Below are 23,064 nucleotides of genomic sequence, written 5' to 3' on the forward strand. Positions count from 1 at the left end.
ATTGGTTCTTTAACTTTAACTTAAAAAACAAATACTTGTTACATAAACTGTTCATGCCATTATTGAACTGTTTTTAAATTAGCTGTTGTATTGCTTTACGTGACATATCATGGATATTGTATGTTCGTCAGGAAGAACAATTTGTGGTTCTGTTTACATACAAGCCATCATATTGTATCTCCAGTTTGAGCTTTCTACTAAATCGAGGGTTTGATTCTCCCTTTGGGCATCTCTGTAGTTTGCATTTGGTGTAATGTTCTATATTTTCAATGGAACATATCACATGTTGGTGTTGTTTACTTGAGTCATATTGCAGTCTACATGTATCTCTTATGTGTGACTGCCATCATAGTGCAGTCGACACGTACACTATATTGCCAAAAGTATTTGGCCACCTGCCTTGACTCACATATGAACTTGAAGTGCCATCCCATTCCTAACCCATAGGGTTCAATATGATGTCGGTCCACCTTTTGCAGCTATTACAGCTTCAACTCTTCTGGGAAGGCTGTCCACAAGGTTGCGGAGTGTGTTTATAGGAATTTTCGACCATTCTTCCAAAAGTGCCTTGGTGAGGTCACACACCGATGTTGGTCGAGAAGGCCTGGCTCTCAGTCTCAGTTCTAATTGATCCCAAAGGTGTTCTATCGGGTTCAGGTCAGGACTCTGTGCAGGCCAGTCAAGTTCATCTACACCAGACTCTGTCATCCATGTCTTTATGGACCTTGCTTTGTGCACTGGTGCACAGTCATGTTGGAAAATGAAGGGGCCCGCTCCAAACTGTATCCCACAAAGTTGGGAGCATGGAATTGTCCAAAATATTTTGATAACCTGGAGCATTGAAAGTTCCTTTTACTGGAACTAAGGGGCCAAGCCCAACTCCTGAAAAATAACCCCACACCATAATTCCTCCGCTGACCCCTCTCTGTCAGTTTACGTGGCCTACCACTTCGTGGCTGAGTTGCTGTTGTTCCCAAACTCTTCCATTTTCTTATGATAAAGCCGACAGTTGACTTTGAAATATTTAGGAGCGAGGGAATTTCACGACTGGATTTGTTGCACAGGGGGCATCCTGTTGCACGCCAGAAATCACTGAGCTCCTGAGAGCGGCCCACTCTTTCACAAATGTTTGTGGAAACAATCTCCATGCCTAAGTGCTTGATTGTATACACCTGTGGCCGGGCCAAGTGATTACGACCTCTGATTCTGATCATTTCGATGGGTGGCCAAATACTTTTGGCAATATAGTGTATCTCTTATGTGTGACTGGTTACACTTATCATTTCACCATGTACCAAATAAAATAGCTTTGAGGTCGGTAAGCACAACCAAAAGTGTTCCGTTTATTAGGTTTATAAGGTGCACTGTTTGAGCTTGCTTCTAAATCGAGGGTTCAATTCTCCCTTTGGGCATCTGTGTAGTTTGCATGTTCTCTTTGTGGTTTCCTTTGGGGTTCACGTTCCAAGTATATAATTTTAAATTATTTGACTGGCTGAATGGATTGTGTGACAAAAATCACCAATGCCTCAAAGGAACATAAAAACACATTCTCTTGCGGCCTTGCTGTAGTTAAAGTCTTGCAGCAGGCGGTGACTAATCCAATCACAAACACGATCTGTGGCCTTTTTTGCTGAAAGCACCCTGTAAAGGCTCCCTATCTGCCTAGCAATAAATGAGTGCATAAATTGTGCAAAAGGAATGATCCAGGGAAAAATTCAACTAAGTTAAACAAAATGAAACTAATTGAAAGTTTGAATTGGATATTGGATTTAATTTAGGGCTTCTTTAAAGCTGCAGGAGGAAATTAGTCTGGAATGGATGAATTATGCAATGTCTGTATTTAGTAGACAATTTGTGAATGGATTAGTGCAATTGTCTGCGGAAGTCACCGTGGTGTTCTATGTGGCGGTGACCTCCCTATGACATGGCTGATGTTGTCTGGTGCATGGAGGAGTGTTTCCCATCACTGGGCTGTGTTATTGACAAGCTGTCCTCTCATCGCTGTTGTTCTTCAAAAGTTGCACTCCGGTGGGAGTTTGTGTCCAATTCAGCATTTTAGGGAAATGTTGCTGCAGCAAAACTTGTTCTTGCAAGAACTTAAATATAAATTGCGCACAGAGCGAAGAACTGCAGTCATGGTTTTTCAAGATTCAACATTCAGAAAGGTTTCTACCGTATTTTTGGTCTATTCAGGTCTTTTTTTCATACAAAAGGCGCACCAGATTATAAGGCGCATTAAAAAGGTCATATTATGACTTTTTTCTTAATTGAAAACATTTCCTTGTGGTCTACATAACATGTAATGGTGGTCAAAATGTTGCATAAATTATGTTTTACAGGTCATTTTCAAATAGCTTTCTGACAGTCGCTTCAGGATGCGCCGTTTTGTGGGCGGTCTTATTTACGTGGCTCACCTTCGACAGCGTCTTCTCCCCGTCATCTTTGTTGTAGCGGTGTAGCGTGCAAGGACAGGACTGGAAGAAGTGTCAAAACATAGAGCTAACTGTTTTAATGACATTCAGACTTTACTTCAATCTATAACGGAGCAGCATCTCCTCACCCATGGCTCACTAGTGCAACAACAATGCCGTAAATGTGTCCCGTGAAAAATTGTCCGACCGGAACCTTCTAATAACTAAAGTTCCTTGGGTGAATTATGTAAACCCACTACAGTTTTTAGTGCTTTGATAGCTAGTCTACTGACAGATATAAGTAAGAAAGTAAGAACTTTACGCTACTTTATGTTAGAAATGGCAACAGCGCAAGATGAATGCCACATAATAAGGTAGAGAAAAAGAAAAAGCTTACGACTTCGGTGTCGACACGGACTACAATGGCGGAAGCGCGCACATTTTCAGGACTTAAGCAGATCCCAAATACACATCAGCAGGTGCCAGAAGGTAAGAAACGTTGGTTTTGCATAATATTGCGAAACAAAACGCCAGGTAATATGTCTGCTAATTGGTGCCATTTTGCAATCCTTATACACACACCATAATAATACTCGTATATTTAATGCGCTGACAATCCATCAAGCGGTGCGGCTTCATTGCTTACCGAAGTCGTACTAAAAACAGACAGATTTTTTGAGCGCAGTGTGTTGTAGAACATTTAAAGTTTTGGTGTTGTTTACTGGCGTCATCTTGCAGTCTACACGTATCTCTTATGTATGACTGCCATCTACTGGTCACACTTATCATTTCACCTTGTACCAAATAAAATTGCTTCAAAGTCAGTAAGCACAACCAGAATTATGCCGTACATTAGGTGCACCGGGTTATAAGGCGCACTGTCGATTTTTGAGAAAAGGAAAGGTTTTTAGGTGCGCCTTATAGTCCGAAAAATATGGTTGTCAATTTTACAGGAATGCATCAGACAAAGAGAATCAAAAATATTTTTCTTTAAAACCACCCCAGTGCATAATGATTCAAATGTAGAAATCTAAGAAGCACATCTAAAATATAGTGTCTTAAAAGCCTACAACCAACTTTGTTGAGTGAATGAACATCCCAGATGATAGTGTTTTGATGTTTTGATGCTTGAGACAAGGGCGGCATGTTATGTTTTAATAGCAAGGAGCTGGATGGACATGACAAATACTTTTTCAATGCAATTACGGAAAGTTTTGGATAGTTCCTTTTTAATTTGATCTACAAAACCCAAAACCAGTGAAGTTGGCACGTTGTGTAATTCGTAAATAAAAACAGAATACAATGATTCGCAAATCCTTTTCAACCTATAGACTGCAAAGACAACATATTTAATGTTCACACTTAGATACTTAATATTTTTTTGCAAATAATCATTAACTTAGAATTTAATGGCAGCAAAAGTTGGTACAGGGGAATTTTTACCACTATGGCCTTTTCTTTTAACAATACTCAGTAAACGTTTGAGAACTGAGGAGACCAATTTTTGAAGGATTTCAGGTGGAATTATTTCCCATTCTTGCTTGATGTACAGCTTAAGTTGTTCAACAGTCTAGGGTCTTCACCACACATTTTCAATGGGAGACAGGTCTGGACTACAGGCAGGCCAGTCTAGTACCCGCACTCTTTTACTATAAAGCATTGTCTTGCTGAAAATAAGCAGGGGCGTCCATGATAACGTTGCTTGGATGGTAACATATGTTGCTCCAAAACCTGTATGTAACTTTTAGCATTAATGGAGCCTTCACATACGTGTGATTTACCCATGCCTTGGGCACTAATACACCCCCATATTATCACAGATGCTGGCTTTTGAACTTTGCGCCTATAACAATCCGGATGTTTTTTTCCCCTCTTTGTTCCGGAGGACAAGACGTCCACAGTTTCCAAAAACAATTTGAAATGTGGACTAGTCAGACCAAAGAACACTTTTCCACTTTGCATCAATCCATCCTAGAAGCTCCGGCCCAGCAAAGCTGACGGCGTTTCTGGGTGTTGTTGATAAATGGCTTTCACTTTGCATAGTAGAGTTTTAACTTGCACTTACAGATGTAGCCGCAAACTGTAGTTACTGAGTTGCTTAGTGGCTTTCTGAAGTGTTCCTGAGCCCATGTGGTGACATCCTTTACACACTGATGTTGCTTTTTGATGCAGTGCCACCTGAGGGATCGCAGGTCCGTATTTTCATCGCTCACGTGCAGTGATTTCTACAATTTCGACAATTTACTCACGCATTTGGTCACAAAGTTGTGACCCTCGCCCCATCCTTGTTTGTGAATAACTGAGTGGAACATGGAAGCTGCTTTTATACCCAATCATGGCAACCACCTGTTGTTCCCAATTAGCCTGTTCACCTGTGGAATGTTCCAAATAAGTGTTTGATGAGCATTCCTCAACTTTCTCAGTCTTTTTTGCCACTTGTGCCAGCTTTTTTGAAACATGTTGCAGGCATCAAATTCTAAATGACTAATATTTGCAAAAAAATAGCGTTTTCCAGTTCGAACATTAAGTATCTTGTCTTTGCAGTCTATTTAATTGAATATAGGTTAAAAAGGATTTGCAAATCATTGTATGCAGTTTTTATTTATGATTTACACAATGCGCCAACTTCACAGATTTTAGGTTTTGTAAAATGACAGAGCAACAAATGTGTCCCTGCACACAACAGGGATGGCGTGGCTCCATAAACTTGAGGGTTTCTGGTTCTAATCCAGCTTCTGCCATCCAAGTCACTGTCGTTGTGTCTTTGGGCACGGAACGTTACGCACCTTGCACCCAGCGCCTCCAACACTGGTATAAATTTAGCTTAATGTAGAAGATGGGTTTACTTTTGTAAAGTGCTTTAAGTCACTAGAGGAAAAAGTGCTATATAATTATAATTTACTTCACAACAGACACACAAGTAATTTGGCACATTATTGCGACATTACATTGTCATCCTGTTATTTAAATTGTGCTTTTTTAGTCATGTTACTCTCACTGACCTCATACGTTTATTTAGCAGCCCCAGTGAGAAAACTTGTTGACGTAGTTTGTCTCTTCATGTATGAACAGTAATGATCACGCTCGTGCCCAATTTTGAGATGATCTGTTATTATTAAACAAAACGAAGCACATTTTTTACCAATATGTGTATACATTTATTTTGGCTTAGATATTTACTAAAATAAAGTATACAATTAAAAAATATGTGCATCTAAATAGGTGTCTATGTATAGGCCTGGGCTGATAATAATAATGATAATAATACATTTATTGTGTAAAGGTGCCTTTCAAGGAACTCAAGGTTGCCATACATCACATAAAAGCTGCATAATAAATACAAATTTAAGCAAAGCAACAATTAAAAACAGACATTTGTGTCAGGCATAGGCCTGCATTTACCTTTTGCTGGATGATATATTGTCGCACATATTGTTACTGATAAACAATATTATTGTCAGCATTATGGGCGGCATGGCGTAGTGGGTAGAGTAACCGTGCCAGAAACCTGAGGGTTGCAGGTTCGCTCCCCGCCTCTTACCATCCAAAAATTGCTGCCGTTGTGTCCTTGGGCGGGACACTTCACCCTTTGCCCCCGGTGCCACTCACACCGGTGAATTGTATGATGAATGCAATGAATGGTGGTGGTCGGAGGGGTCGTTGGCGCAAATTGCAGCCACGCTTCCGTCAGTCTACCCCAGGGCAGCTGTGGCTATGAAAGGAGCTTGCCACCACCAGGTGTGAATGATTGATGGGTTCTACATGTAAAGCGACTTTGGGTACTTAGAAAAGCGCTATATAAATCCCAGTTATTAATTAATTAATTGTCAGCATTATTATGGAATTAACTTTAAATTTCTTTTTAGTATATTTTCACCATTGTACCACTGATGGATGGCTGGAGCAGCGCCAGAAGGGTCTGTGGTGAAAATAAAATGTTGTACTTGTGCAATGACAACAAAGTTCCTTCCATCCTTGTAATTGGAAGCTCAAGAACTTTACATTTTTCTAAATAAGTAAACAAACACTACGTATGAAATTGACACTTAATCTGTGTTAAAAAAAAAAAATGCACTATAAAAATATTTAACATCTTGAAGCACATTTTTTTTCCTCAGTAGTAAAAACTGGGTTGGGTGGTTTGTTTTGTTGTCTTTTTGTTGCCATCTCTTTACAACATATTTGGCATACTGCCTCATTGACGGGCTCATCTTCAATCTTTCAAACATTCGATCAATCACTCGATCAAGCAAATGTTTGTTAACCCTCTTGCACACTGAGTGACAACAAAAACAAGAACAACATGACAATTTGTTGATGATGACAAAGTTATCAAGTTTGTTTTCATTTATTGTTCAAGTAATTGATTTATTGACTATTTGCCCAGGCCTATGTACTCGCCTGAATGTTTTTGCAGTTGGGGATGGCTGATTTAGAGTCTATAATAAACACGAAATGCATCTTTCATGGACTGTCAGAAGAATTTGGAGGACCAGTAGAAAACCCACACAATGAAAACAGGCACTATGTCTTCACGCTAGTAAAACATATTTATGTCTTTCAACGACATTTATTGTGAACTGCCGCAGTAGTACAAAACCCAAAACCAGTGAAGTTGGCACGTAAATATAAACAGAATACAATGATTTGCTACTCCTTTTCAACCTATATTCAATTGAATAGACTGCAAAGACAAGATACTTAACGTTCGAACTGGTAAACTTTGTTATTTTTTGCAAACATTAGCTCATTTGGAATTTGATGCCTGCAACATGTTTCAAAAAAGCTGGCACAAGTGGCAAAAAAGACTGAGAAAGTTGAGGAATGCTCATCAAACACTTATTTGGAACAATCCACAGGTGAACAGGCTAATTGAGAACAGGTGGGTGCCGTGATTGGGTATAAAAGCCGCTTCCATGAAATGCTCAGTCATTCACAAACAAGGATGGGGCTAGGGTTACCACTTTGTGAACAAATGCGTGAGCAAATTGTCGAACAGTTTAAGAACAACATTTCTCAACGAGCTATTGCAAGGAATTTAGGGATTTCACCATCTACGGTTCGTAATATCATCAAAAGGTTCAGAAAATCTAGAGAAATCACTGCACCTAGGCGGCCAAAAACCAACATTGAATGCTTGGATTCCTCAGGCGGTACTGCATCAAAAAGTAACATCAGTGTGTCAAAGATACCATCACATCGGCTCAGGAACACTTCAGAAAACTACTGTCAGTTGGTCGCTACATTTGTAAGTGCAAGTTAAAACTCTACTATGCAAAGCAAAAGCTTTGCATAGTAGAGTTTTAACAACACCCAGAAACAACGCCGGCTTCGCTGGGCCCGAGCTCATCTAAGATGGACTGATGCAAAGTGGAAAAGTGTTCTGTGGTATGACGAGTCCACATTTCAAATTGTTTTGGAAACTGTGGACGTCGTGTCCTCCGGACCAAAGAGGAAAAGAGCCAATGTATTTACAGTTTACACAATGTGCCAACTTCACTGGTTTTGGGTTTTGTAAATGAGGCCACCATTTTATGGATTTTTTATCATTCACAAGTAAGGGTGACCCCAAAAATGTCAGCAGAATGTGTCCGATAATTTCCCGAAGTTTCAGTTATCTCAGTAACTTTTGATAAAGTCATCCTCTTTCCAATATGATGCACATGTCGCGCAAAATTGTCAATTCCTCGGAACACATTCCGCTTTGGGGATTTTCGTGATCTTTGCTGTGATTGCTACCTTTAGTTCACCAATCATTCCTGAACAGAAGGCAGTAATCAAGTTTGTCTGCATTGCCATGGCGCCCATTTGGGGCATATTTTGGAAGAACTTGAGTTTCATGCAAAGTGACATAACTGACACTTTGTGGAATGATTGGACGCACACTGAAGTTTAACTCTTAGGAGACAAAGGCTGGCTGTTTTTTGTCCTTTCGGTAAATGTTTGCTGTATTTTGGCCATAATTTGTGTTGTGTTAATTAATCATATCATATTTTTCCTAAGACACTTTTTTTTTCATGGTAAATGTTAAGATTCCAATGTCCGATTCTTTCACAGGTGTACAATAACACAAGCGTTACCCAATTCATTATCTAACTTAGGTGACGAGTGAGGTTTTCCATATAGATATTAGGAGGTATTTGATTGAACATTTTTGCTTCTTCAATGTCTGTCATACAGGATGAACCAGAAAAAAACCCATAACCCATAAGAATAGTGTTAAATCCTACAAAGGTCATAAAATTCATTAAAATGAACCCTTCGGAGATTTTTTATTTTAATTACCCGTATTTTCCGGACCATTGGGCACACAAGATTATAAGGCGCACTGCTAATGAGCGGGTTATTTTCATACAAAAGGCGTATAGGGCGCATTAAAGGGGTCATATTATTATTTTTATTTTTTTCTAGATGTAAAACACTTCCTTGTGGTCTACATAACATGTAATGGTGGTTCGTTGGTCAAAATGTTGCATAGATTATGTTTTGCAGATCATCTTCAAGCCGCGTTCTGACAGTCGCTTCAGGATGCGCCGTTTTGTGGGCGGTCGTATTTACATGGCTCACCTTCGGCAGCGTCTTTGTTGTAGCGGTGTAGCGTGCAAGGACGGGGGTGGAAGAAGTGTCAAAAGATGCCGCGAACTGTTCTAATGACATTCAGACTTTATTTAAATCCATAACGGAGCAGCATCTCCTCATCCAGAAGCAACAACACCGGAAATGTGTCCCGTGAAAAAACGGCCGACCGGAACTCTCTAATAACTAAACTTTCTTGGGCGAATAAAGTAAACTCACTACACCTGTATGTTTTAGCGCTTTCATGGCGAGTTTACTGACAGATAAGTAAGTACTTTAGACTACTTTATATTAGAAATGGCAACAGCGGAGGATGAATGTCCCATAACAAGAAGATAGAGAAAAAGAAGTGCTGTCACCACGGACAGCAAAGGCGAACACGCGCAAATTTTTAGGACTAATGCAGATCCCAAATACAGATCAGCATGTACCAGAAGGTAAGAAACGTTGCTTTTGCATAATATTGCAAAACAAAACGCCAAATAATGTGTCTTACCTTATACACACACCATAATAATACTCGTATATTGACGCCCAGTACAATCCATCAGGCGGTACGGCTTCATAGCTTACCAAAGTCAAACTAAAACATTGTTCTATATTTTCAATGGAACATAAAACAATTTGGTGTTGTTTACTTGAGTCATATTGCAGTCTACACGTATCTCTTATGTGTGACTGCCATCTACTGGTCACACTTATCATTACACCATGTACCAAATAAAATAGCTTCGAGGTCGGTAAGCGCAACCAAAATTATTCCGTACATTAGGTGCACCGGGTTATAAGGCGCACTGTCGATTTTTGAGAAAATTGAAGGATTTTAAGTGTGCCTTATAGTTCGAAAAACACGGTAAGCTGGGATAGACTCCTGGATACCTGTAAGCCTAAACATGGCAAGTGGTCGGAAAAAAATCTAATTTTTGCCAATCTAAACAGTGATATTTTAGGGAGAAAAAAAAAACATTCCATGTTTGATCTTTTTGTTTAGTACTAAAGTTTATTGAAAAATCGGGGCAAAAAGGAAAATAAAAATAATGAATGAATCCTAAATTTTTTTACACCCTTCAAAAACTTTAAGGACTTTCAAATGTCTTGATTTTTTTTTTAAATTATCTGAACCTTTGTAGGATTTATTAAAACATTTTGGGGTCACCCTGTATGACACAAACATTAAAGAAGAAGACACTTTCAAGAAAATACCTCCTAAAATACCTTTATGAAAACTCTTACGTGTCACCTAAGTTCAATAATGAATTAATCTTCATGTTTTAATAGTCCAGCCCTTTGTGACTTTACAAGATCAACATGCTGGAGTGCTTGCCACTCAACAAAGTGCTTTTGGATTCCAGAAGATCACATTGCATCACATGCCTAAAACTCCATCTCAGCTATAAATAACGATGGACGAGACATCCCTACTGAATATGCGTATGTATTTTAGGGGCGACGGGTTACCATTAAAGCAGTTTTTTAACTTAAATACATTTTAGAATAAGCCCCTCCTAACGCTAACTACATGAATGTTCATAATAACTGAGCATAGATGGGCTTGAGACTTCCATTTGCCATTGTCAGATAAGAGTACCTATGGTTTTGAAAAATAGGACAATCAATCAATACTTATATAGCCCTAAATCACGAGTGTCTCAAAGGGCTGCACAAGCCACAACGACATCCTCGACTCAGATCCTACATCAGGGCAAGAAAAAAATTCAACCCAATGAGATGACAATGAGAAACCTTGGAGGGGACCGCAGATGTGGGGTGGCGGGACCCCCCCCTGGGCGACACATTTGACTTGGTACACTGCAAAAAAAGAGCTCACAAAACTTAAGATAAGAAAATGAGATTTTATGAAAAATATACGAAAACCAGTGAAATTACCTGTCCATGAAGCTAGTTAATTTTACGTGATAAGACATCCTAAATCGACATTTGTACATCTCAAAATTTGCAGGACTTTTAAGGTCAAAATAAGTATTTTATTCTGAAAAACATCTATATTCAACTTGCAATTCTTAAAATAAGCATCATTGGGATGTTGCAGAATCTTCAAACACAATTTTCAATGTTCTCAATTTTAACGTCAATCCATTCATCTTCTTCCGCTTATCCGAGGTCAAGTCGCGGGGGCAGCAGCCTAAGCAGGGAAGCCCAGACTTCCCTCTCCCCACCCACTTTGTCCAGATCCTCCCAAGGGATCCGGAGGAGTTCCCAGGCCAGCCGGGAGACATAGTCTTCCCAAAGTGTCCTGGGTCTTCCCCGTGGCCTCCTACCGGTCGGACATGCCCTAAACCCCTCTATAGGGAGGCGTTCGGGTGGCATCCTGACCAGATGCCCGAACCACCTCATCTGGCTCCTCTCGATGTGGAGGAGCCGCGGCTTTACTTTGAGCTCCTCCCGGATGGAAGAGCTTCTCATCCTATATGTGAGGGAGAGCCCCGCCACCCGGCGGAGGAAACTCATTTCGGCCGCTTGTACCCGTGATCTTGTCCTTTCGGCCGTAACCCAAAGCTCATGACCATAGGTGAGGATGGTAACGTAGATCGACCGGTAAATTGAGAGCTTTGCCTTCCGGCTCAGCTCCTTCTTCACCACAACGGATTGATAAAGTGTCCGCATTACTGAAGACGCTGCACCGACTCCGAGGTACTTGAACTCCTTCCCATGGAGCAAGGTCTCCTCCCCAACCCGGAGATGGCATTCCACCCTTTTGGAGGTGCTGATTCCCATCCCAGTCGCTTCACACTCGAACCGATCCAGTGAGAACTGAAGATCCTGGCCAGATGAAGCCATCAGGACCACATAATCTGCAAAAAGCAGAAACCTAATCCTGCAGCCACCAAACCGGATCCCCTCAATACCCTGACTGCGCCTAGAAATTGTGTCCATAAAAGTTATGAAAAGAATCAGTGACAAATTTAACAATTTTTTAACATTTTTAACTAAAAAAGACAAAATATAATTATCCATGCTAAAATTATGATTATTATGACAATGTAAAGTCAATGACTAAAGATAAGCACAGCTATTAAAACTAGGCAAATTTCTAGAAATAACATTTTAAATGTTGCTAAGTGGCAAATAATTTGCAGTATATTTTCTGCAGACGAAGGTTTTGGTTGTCCTGTACAGATGTTCTTTGGACCTCACTGTCTTTCCTACAATGTGTCTGTCAGGGCTCAGAGGCAGTGTATTGTGAAACCTGTGCACCGGTACATCAGTTGGGCGACGTTAGTATTCGTTCTCACTCACTTGTGTGCCGCTTTGCCTCATTGTTATCACTTTGGTCTGCTTGTTTTCAGGTGTTCTTGAAAAAACGGTGGAAGGAGAAGCGGAAGCTCTCGCAAAGGCTAAGACCCTTTATAAATCCTGTACCAATGAGAGTGAGTAAGGAGCCTTCCAGTGATCTTAACTGAGTTTTTTTGCTGTTAAAAATTCAAAGTTATACAGTAAATTATAGGCATGCAGTCATGCATGTTATTTTCAGACAATTGTTAATAGGTGTGCATAGGAATGTGAATGGTGGTTTGTCTGTGTGAACCAAAGTACCGTATTTTTCGGACCATAGGGCGCACCGGGTTAAAAGGGGCACTGCCGATGAGCGGGTCTATCAGGTCTTTTTTCATACAAAAGGCGCACCGGATTATAAGGGGTCATATGATTTTTTACATCTTAAATTAAATTTAAAACACTATCTTGTGGTATACATAACATGTGATGGTGGTTCTTTAATGAAAGTGTTGCATAGATTATGTTTTACAGATCATCTTCAAGTAGCTTTCTGAGCGTGTCTTCAGGATGCGCCGTTTTGTGGGCGGTCTTATTTACGTGGCTCACCTTCGACAGCGTCTTTTCTCTGTCATCTTTATTGTAGCGGTGTGGCGTGCAAGGGCGGGAGTGGAAGAAGTGACAAAAGATGGAGCTAACTGTTTTAATGACATTCATACTTTACTCAAATCAATAACAGAGCAGCATCTTCTCATCCGTGGCTCACTAGTGCAACAACAACAGCGGAAATGTGTCCCGTGAAAAACCGTAGGATTGGAACTCTCGAATAACTAAAGTTTCTTGGGTGAAAAATGTAAACTCACTGCACCGGTATGTTTTAGCGCTTTCATGGCGAGTTTACTGACAGATATACTGTAAGTAAGAACTTTACACTACTTTATATTAGAAATGGCGACAGCAGAGGGTGAATGTCCCATAACAAGAAGATAGAGAAAAAGAAGAAGCTTATCGACTACGGCGTCGTCACGGAGTACAAAGGCGGATGAGCGCACATTTTCAGGACTTACGCAGATCCCAAATACACATCAGCAGGTACCAGAAGGTAAGAAAAGTGGCTTTTGCATAATGGTTAAAGGTAAATGGGTTATACTTGTATAGCGCTTTTCTACCTTCAAGGTACTCATAAGCACTTTGACACTATTCACCCATACACACACTGATGGCGGGAGCTGCCATGCAAGGCAGTTACCACGACCCATCAGGAGCAAGGGTGAAGTGTCTTGCTCAAGGACACAACGAACGTGACTGGGTTGGTAGAAGGTGGGGATCGAACCAGGAACCCTCAGGTTGCTGGCATGGCCAATCTCTCAACCGCACCACACTGTCCCCGTAATATTGCGAAACAAAACGCCAGATAATATGTCTGCCAATAGGTGCCATCTTGCGGTCCTCATACACGCACCATAATAATACTTGTATGTTTAATGCGGCGACAATCCATCAAGCGGTGCAGCACCATAGCTTACCGAAGTTGTACTAAAAACATTTTGACAGATTTTTGAGCGCCGTGTGTAATGTTCTATATTCTCAATGGAACATTTAAAGTTTTTAGTGTTGTTTACTGCCATCATAGTGCAGTCTATACGTATTTCTTATGTATGACTGCCATCTACTGGTCACACTTATTACACAATGTACCAAATAAAATTGTTTCGAGGTCGGTAAGCACAACCAGAATCATGCCGTACATTAGGCACACCGGGTTATAAGGCATTTTGAGTGCGCCTTTTAGTCCGAAAAATACGGTAAGCTGGGATAGACTCCTGGATACCTGTAACCCTAAACGTGGCAATTTGCATCACTGCTATTTTCCAAGGTTTAATTGAGAAAAGAGGGGGTGTGCCTTTGCTCAATATGCTTCCTGATGTGTTTGAGTGGCCCATGGCTGTAGACAACTGGGACACGGACTACGGTAAAAAAATATATATATTAAGTTCTGTTTTAGTGAAGCACATACTATCCACAGATTTGGACATTTTATAATTGTGTAGTTTTTTTTTGGCAGGTGCAACATGGAGACTGGAGGACGTTATTGCTAAGTTGAATGTGAAATATAGACGTGAACTCTTGGTTGTCATGTTTGTCTCTACAGACGACAAGGACTCCAAGTCGCACATCATTCATGTAGGTGTGCAATAACTCTCGACTGTATTCTCTTTCCTCACTTTCAGATAAAATAAGAGCTCTCCTAGCTCTGACATGTATAAATAAATGGGAGTGTTTTGGTTTTTGGCAGTTTGACCAGCAAAGCAGCTTGGGCCTCTGGACCAGATCTCACTATGCTTGTAACGGTTCCTACGAAGAGGTGGGTGTAAAGTTTGTACGATAATTATTTATATTTTTATTTGCTGTCAAAGAGCAGCTTCATGTTCTCATTTTGGCCCGAGCCACTGACTCTGGAGCCCTTATTTTTATAAAGCCTGTATTAAAGCTGTGAATGTTGGGCCTTTATTTTCCCGTGTAGCTGCTCAGGGTGAAAATCACCAACATGAATTTGCCATCTTTGGAAGTAGTATCCGAGCCAGAATGGCGGCAGTCAGAATGTCTATTCCGTTCAATAGCCGAGAGTCATCCTCCCAACCTTGTAGTGATGAAAGCAATTCTCATTGTGCAAGTATTGAATATGTCAAAAAAAATATATATATTTTCCTTCCTGCAGGCATTACGTTCACACAGTCAAAGTGTTTTGAAAAAGTCTGCCTACATAAAACTTTTTGCATTTCGGCCAGTCAGAAGCCTGGGATCAGCTGACTGAGCATACATTCTGATGCCTATGTTTGTTAATTTAGTGACAAATTGGATTCACAGTACATGTATGTGTACAAAACCCAAAACCAGTGAAGTTGGCACGTTGTGTAATTTGTAAATAAAAACAGAATACAATGATTTGCAAATCTTTTTCAACTTATATTCAATTGAATAGACTGCAAAGACAAGATATTTAACGTTCAAACTGGGAAACGTATTTTTTTTTGCAAATAATCATTAACTTAGAATTTAGTGGCAGCAAAAAAGTTGGCACAAGGGCGTTTTTACCACTGTGTTGCATGGCCTTTCCTTTTAACAACACTCAGTAAACGTTTGGGAACTGAGGAGACCAATTTGTGAAGCTTTTCAGGTGGAATTCTTTCCCATTTTTGCTTGATGTACAGCTTAAGTTGTTCAACAGTCCGGGGTCTCCGCTACATATTGCGCCACACATTTTCAATGGGAGACAGGTCTGGACTACAGGCAGGTCAGTCTAGTACCCGCACTCTTTTACTAGAAGCCACGCTGTTGTAACACGTGGCTTGGCATTGTCTTGCTGAAATAAGCAGGGGCGTCCATTATAACGTTGCTTGGATGGCAACATATGTTGCTCCAAAACCTGTATGTACCTTTCAGCATTAATGATGCCTTCACATATGTGTAAGTTACCACATGCCTAATACACCCCCATACCATCACAGATGCTGGCTTTGCGCCTATAACAATCCGGCTGGTTCTTTTCCTCTTTGGTCTGGAAGACACAACGTCTACACGTTTTCTGAAGTGTTCCTGAGCCCATGTGGTGATATCCTTTAAACACTGATGTCGTTTTTTGATGCAGTACCGCCTGAGGGATCGAAGATCCGTAATATCATCGCTTACGTGCAGTGATTTCTCTAGATTCTCTAAACGTTTTGCTATTGCGAACCGTAGATGGTGAAATCCTTAAATTCCTTGCAATAGCTCGTTGAGAAATGTTGTTCTTAAACTTAAACTCACACATTTGCTCACAAAGTGGTGACCCTCGCCCATCCTTGTTTGTGAATGACTGAGCATTTCATTGAAGCTGCTTTTATACCCAATCATGACGCCCATCTGTTCCTAATTAGCCTGTTCACCTGTGGGATGTTCCAAATAAGTATTTGATGAGCATTCCTCAACTTTCTCAGTCTTTTTTGCCACTTATGCCAGCTTTTTTGAAAAAAAATGTTAGTTAATGGCAGCAGCACATTGCAAAAAAGTTGGCACAGGGGCATTTTTACCACTGTGTTATATGGCCTTTCCTTTTAACAACACTCAGTAAACGTTTGGGAAGTGAGGTGACCAATTTTTGAAGATTTCCAAGTGGAATTCTTTCCCATTCTTGCTTGATGTACAGCTTAAGTTGTTCAACAGTCCGGAATCTCCGTTGTGGTATTTTACGCTTCATAATGACAGTGGTTTTCCGAAGTGTTCCTGAGCCCATGTGATGATATCCTTTACACACTGATGTCTGTTTTTGATGCAATATCGCCTGAGGGATCGAAAGTCAGGGGCATTCAATGTTGGTTTTTGGCCTTGCCGCTTACGCGCAGTGATTTCCCCAGATTCATCTGAACCTTTTGATGATATTACGGACCGTAGATGGTGAAATCCCTAAATTCCTTGCAATAGAAATGTTGTTCTTAAACTGTTCGACAATTTGCTCAGGCAAATGTTCACAAAGTGGTGACCCTCGCCCATCCTTGTTTGTGAATGACTGAGCATTTCACAGAAGCTGCTTTTATACCCAATCATGGCACCAACCTGTTCCCAATCAGCCTGTTCTCCTGTGGGATGTTCCAAATAAGTGTTTGATAAGCATTCCTCAACCTTCTCAGTCTTTTTTGCCACTTGTGCCAGCTTTTTTGAAACATGTTGCAGGCATCAAATTCCAAATGAGCTAATATTTGCCAAAAAAATTTAGTTAAATATCTTGTATTTGCAGTCTATTCAACTGAATATAGGTTGAATAGGATTAGCAAATCATTGTATTCTGTTTTTATTTGCGATTTACACAAAGTGCCAACTTCACTGGTTTTGTAACAATTATTAGGAGGCAAAAACTGATTATAAAGCCAAAATGTCCAGTTGTGAGAATATTCCAGCTTAAAATTGTAAGGATAATATGAACCCATCAACACAGATAAACAAGTGGAAATGCTGTGATAACGTAATGGCAACAAACAAAAATACAAAGTCTGACCTCATTTTTCCAACTGGGAAAAAAAATGCCCTGTAAGATTTATATTTATGATAAAATTGTTGTTTACACAAATAAGAGTCAATTTTGTTTGTTTGTTTATTTAGGATAACAAAGTTATTTCCCTTTCAATTACAGTACAGTGGTAAACAATTCTACAGTCATGAGAAATTCAAGTTTAAATGGTTAGTTGCATTATTATCATATATGATGATTACATTAGATTATAAACAATGTAGTCTTTATCAAGTTTAAAAGCATGATGTAGTCAAAAGATCTGAATCATGTACATAGTGTATATACCCCAACCCCCATTTTTTGTATATATTGTTTTTCAAATCACCTGACATGTATACTGTGTATATGTACATAATGTATCCGGGTTTTTTTTAAACGTAATTTTTTCATATACATGTTACAGGTTATGTATATTTTATTATTGAATATATCAAATGTGATGAATATTTAATGGACCACAATGGAAACAAGCCTTTTGGCTTTTTGTGCCTTCCATTTGCCTTTTTAAAACATTACATGGATTCAATTATTTAAGATGTCAATAAACTTCTCAATCAATCAATCAATCTATCTGCAAAATAAAGCCAACATTTTAGAAAGTAAATTTATGCATATTGTTCTCATGTGTGGCACCTTGACACAATAATATGTTTATTTACAGTGTAAAAGTAACATATCATCCTTAACTCATTATTTTCGCAGTTTTATGCATTTTTATGTGTAAAATATGAAAAAGGCAATTGCAATTTCGGAGAGAAAAATTGCAATTAGTTTTTTTCTTAAAATTGTGCAGCCCTATTCTTCAAATACGAGCAGACAGACACGCTAAGTGAATTGTGCTGGCTATTTCGCTCACTTAAGAGACGTAATCCTCTGTGCACGAGATTAGTAGATCAGCTTTGCGTGTGCTGTCAAGATTGCATGTGTTTTAATACACGGAAATCTTTAGTAGATCAGGCCTTATGTGTTTATGCCATGAGCTGTCCTTGCTGTAATGAGGAGAAATGGTAAAGAAAATGAATGGATGGTGATGGTTCTAGAACAGGGGTCGGCAACCAAAAACGTTGAAAGAGCCATATCGGACCAAAAATACAAAAAACAAATCTGTCTGGAGCCGCAAAAAATGAAAAGCCTAAGTGTTATAATGAAGGCAACACATGACATAAGTGTCTATATTAACTATAATAGCCTACTATCAAGAAGAACTATGTGTCGCAGGCTAAAGCCAATCTTCGTTGACGGAAATGTTGAAATTTAATATTTATTCTACACATTTTTACAACATAAGAAACTAGAAGCTACTCTAAAGGTGAGATAACTCCTGGGAATTACTGGCTTTTAATGGCCAAAAGGTATAGATGTGTGTGTCCAAGTTATAGTAAACGGCAGGCTGTCTTCTTCTAATAGATTTATTACAATCTTTGGCAAGCTAGGTACCATTTGCTGTGGTCTGGAACAACAAGGCACACAATCAACTCTCAGAAATACAGACAACATTACATACAGATAATATGTCATGGGACATGCAAAACTAAATTATATACAAGGACAATATAAGTTAAGGATATTAAATTAGTTCAAATATACCTACAAACGAGGCATAATGATGCAATATGTACATACAGCTAGCGTAAACAGCATGTTAGCATTGATTAATGCACTGACCAAATATGCCTGATTAGCACTCCAACAAGTCAATAACATCAACCAAGCGCACCTTTGTGCATTCACGCACAGTATAAAACATTTGGTGGACAAAATGAGACAAAGAAGGAGTGGAAGATTTTACATGTAAACAAACTGTTGCATCACAGTCCACACCATGGTGAGTTCAACAACCGCCAAAATTAGTAGGACAAAATGATGTTCACCCAATACTCTCATCAGTGAAGCATACACACAAACATATTAATCAGTGGGCGTTCTAACAATTGGGAAGGTTTGTGTCATGTTTGTCCTAAAAAAACCCATACTAAAACAAAAAAAAATAAAATGTACCCCATCTTTTTCCATTTTCAAAAATGCTCCAGGGAGTCATTAGGGCGGCAGTAAAGAGCCGCATGCCGCTCTAGAGCAGCGGGTTGCTGACCCCCGTTCTAGACAGTTCAAAAGGACACAGGCTAAAAAGCTGAGTTTTACCTATCCACACATACACTGAAGTGGTTATGGAAGGACATGAACGTGCAAAATCTGTCGTTTTGGTACATTTCAAAACAGACCAGATGCATGTGATTGGCGCTGATACACTTTGCTCTGAATCAGAATCAGAATCAGAAATACTTTAATAATCCCCGAGGGGAAATTAAGATTTTCAGAACAATCCCATTCAAGAGCAGACAAACATTACAGGGAGACAGAACAGGATCGCTGACAGGTTTGCCAACTTCCGGCACCCCTTACAAAAAAGTTGAGAAACAGGTCAATGCTGGGGATGGGGGGTTGAGAAAAAAAAATTCAGTCTAAGCCTGAGCCCCTGGAGAGGGGGTCCAGACTGAGGCCAAGGAAAAAAACAACTCAAACATGTGTGTAAGAGGGAAACATCAAATAAAACAAAGGACATTAAATACATTAAAAGAGCAGAGATGATGCAACAAGCCACTTCTACACACAGCCACAAAAGTAAAACAACAACAACAAAAACACCATAAACACTGTGGTGGCCTCTGCGGTGTTCCACGCCATCGTCTGCTGGGGTGGGGGGAGCATGGCCAGAGACAGGAGCAGACCCAACAAAGCAACCAAGAGAGCCGACTCCACCCTCCACCCGCCCATCTACTCTCGGCCAGTGCCCAGTCCGCATGGATGAGCGAGGATGCATCTAAGGAGACCGAGAAGTCCGATACCTGCTCATTCAGCCAAGACACTGTGAAGCTTGTCCGTCTCAGCGCACAGCACCAGCTCTGCAGCCCTGTCTCTTCATCCGCATCTCCTCCAGTCTCTCCAAACGGACTCTGGTGTGGCAGAGACCCAGCAGCAAAAAAGCACCGCAGAAATCACGAAAGTGCCACCCCCTTGTCACGCAATCCCAAAGGGTCCCAAACCAAAAGGCAAAAACATTACTTGAACTTGGGCTTTTTACATTTCTCTTTTGATAGAATCCATTGATCACATTTAGCCTGGCATCAGCAGCATGTTTGTCTGTGCGTAACTTCGGTTTCAATCTGCTTGAACATGAATCAGTCGGTGGTCTTGTTCACTCTCACTTAATGCAAAGCCACCAATATCATGAATGTGACTTGATTACTTCACAGGCATGTCAGGCCTACGAGCAGTTCATGTTTGACCTGGTAAAGCTGATCCGCACGGACCGGGGTCTGTCCTTCAACGAGACGCTGGTCAGAGAGGAAATGATGCGAGTAACCGACCTGGAACGAGACATTGCCAATGTAAGCGCCGCTCGTCACTCACACATGCCGATAGCAACTCCAGTCTGGGAACAGTTGGTTTCCAGGAGGAACGCTTACCTCATCCCCCAGTTTCGCACCACAGTGATCTTGTTTGTTAGCTACTTAAAGATGCTCTTTGAGTTTACCGATGCTGTGCACAGCAAGCTGTTGACATGTCTGATCCTCTGATCCTAGCACAATTGATTTTAGCCAAATGTCAGTTTTTCACGTGAGTCAGTGTGTGCTGATCTACACTCCCACAGCTCGCTATTACACCACTGGCATTCACAAAGCCATCAGCTCTGACATCTACACACCTCAAGGACTCCAGAGATGTTTGTTGTTGCTGGACTGTCACAGGAGTTTTTCTCATGGGATGAACCAAGGAATTAATTTTAACCTTTTTTACATTTTTCTTTAAGGCTATTGAGTCCGTAGAGTATCGCAGCGATCCAAAGTTGCGTTACCACAAGATGGAACTTGGAGATATGAATGCCAATTTCACCCTTGAGGTTGAATCACAGGTAAACACCATTATTATAAAAACAAAAAATAATTAGGGATGGGCGATATGGCGTTTTGTGATAGAGTGATTAGAGCACATACTTGTTGGTCACAAAAAACATTCATGAAGTTTGGTCCACATAACTTTCCTCCAGAATATTTTATCTTTGTCCATGTGGTGTCAGATGAAACAAAAATGTAGCTATTTGGCCACAATACCCAGCAATATGTTTGGAGGAGAAAAGGTGAGGCCTTTAATACCAGGAACACCATTCCGGCCGTCAAGCATGATGGTGGTAGTATTATGCTCTGGGCCTGTTTTGCTACCAATGGAACCGGTGCTTAACAGAGAGTAAATGGGACAATGAAAAAAGAGGATTACCTCCTAATTCTTCAGGACAACCTAAAATCATCAACCCGGAGGTTGGGTCTTGGGCGCAGTGGGATGCTCCAACACGATGACCCTAAACACACGTCAAAAGTGGTAAAGGAATGGCTAAATCAGGCTAGAATTAAGGTTTTAGAATGGCCTTCCCAAAGTCCTGACTTAAACGTGTGGACAATGCTAAAGACAATGCTCCATGTCAGAAAACCAACAAATTTAGCTGAACTGCACCAATTTTGTCAAGAGGAGTGGTCAAAAATGCAACCAGAAGCCCGCCAGAAGCTTGTGGATGGCTACCAAAAGCACCTTTTTGCAGTGAAACTTGCCAAGGGACATGTAACCAAATATTAACATTGCTGTATATATACTTTTGACCTCGCAGATTTGGTCACATTTTCAGGAGACCCATAATAAATTCATAAAAGAACCAAACTTCATGAATGTTTTTTGTGACCAACAAGTATGTGCTCCAATCACTCTATCACAAAAAAATAAGAGTTGTAGAAATTATTGGAGACTCAAGACAGCCATGACATTATGTTCTTTACAGGTGTATGTAAACTTTTGACCACGACTGTATATGTATATATCGCGCAACCCTAATTTTTAATTTATTGTCTTGGATTAATACCATTCTATCCTCCTGCTAATGTATTATCTGTGCTGTCTTTGTCCTGAAGGTGTTCAACTGGTCTTATTTCGTGGCTAAAATAATGAATACCGTCAACATCACTGTGACTGACACAGAGAAGGTCATAAACTTCTGCCCCGAGTATTACAGAGGCCTTAAGATAATCTTGGCCAAATACACAAAGAGGTTTGTATCACAATAGTGAACAATTAACGAGGCATGTTTGTGTTTGTAATTGCAAACTACCGATTATTCGTAACTTTGCATTGAATGCTCTTCTTTTGTTCACAGGGATTTGCAGAACTACCTGGTGTGGCGTGTTGCTATGAACATGGTTATGCGCCTCAGTACAGCATACAGAGATACTGAAAAAGTATTCAGAAAGGTAAGATACAAAGACATTAAATCTACAACTCCAGGGTGTCCGAGTCCTCTGCTGTGATCCATCCATTTGTTTTCAACGATACTGGTCTTGTACAGAAGTTGTTCTTAACCTTTTTGACCGCTTTGAAAGTTTAAACTTACTGTCTCAAAATATAAACACTGAACTAAAAGTCTTATTTTTTATTTTAATCATATATAGTAGGGTTGTACGGTATACCGGTATTGGTATAGTAACGTGATACTAATTAATCACATTCGGCCTCTAAAAGGTACCGGTCTACCACCGCCTCAACCCCCCGTCGTCGTCACGTCATGACATTGCTGGTTTTACGAGCAGAGGAGCATGTTCGGCAGCGCACAATCACGGAGTGCTTACAAGCAGACTCAGTGTGAAGACAGAAAAGGGAGAATGGACGCATTTTGGCTTAAAAACTAACGATAAAGGTGAAGTTATAATACTGAAACGCCCTCAGGAAGAGGTGCTTTCAGACATCGCGAGCTAGCTT

At 40.2% G+C, this 23,064-nt stretch overlaps 1 protein-coding gene across 3 annotated transcripts in view; it reads left to right on the forward strand.

Annotated features, from left to right (window-relative positions):
- LOC133614276 (neprilysin-like) overlaps positions 1 to 23,064 on the forward strand; it is a 160,844-nt gene that overhangs the window by 106,235 nt on the left and 31,545 nt on the right. For 2 of the 3 annotated variants that reach the window (XM_061972119.1, XM_061972120.1), the window contains exons 5-12: positions 12,296 to 12,376; positions 14,098 to 14,193; positions 14,287 to 14,405; positions 14,518 to 14,586; positions 20,520 to 20,654; positions 21,077 to 21,178; positions 22,224 to 22,360; positions 22,466 to 22,559. In XM_061972119.1, coding sequence (XP_061828103.1) covers positions 12,296 to 12,376; positions 14,098 to 14,193; positions 14,287 to 14,405; positions 14,518 to 14,586; positions 20,520 to 20,654; positions 21,077 to 21,178; positions 22,224 to 22,360; positions 22,466 to 22,559 — 833 coding nt within the window. The remainder of the gene's footprint in view (positions 1 to 12,295; positions 12,377 to 14,097; positions 14,194 to 14,286; positions 14,406 to 14,517; positions 14,587 to 20,519; positions 20,655 to 21,076; positions 21,179 to 22,223; positions 22,361 to 22,465; positions 22,560 to 23,064) is intronic. The other variant, XM_061972121.1, reaches the window with a different exon arrangement.

Source organism: Nerophis lumbriciformis, linkage group LG17 (assembly GCF_033978685.3).
Source record: "Nerophis lumbriciformis linkage group LG17, RoL_Nlum_v2.1, whole genome shotgun sequence".
Classification (NCBI taxonomy): domain Eukaryota; kingdom Metazoa; phylum Chordata; class Actinopteri; order Syngnathiformes; family Syngnathidae; genus Nerophis; species Nerophis lumbriciformis.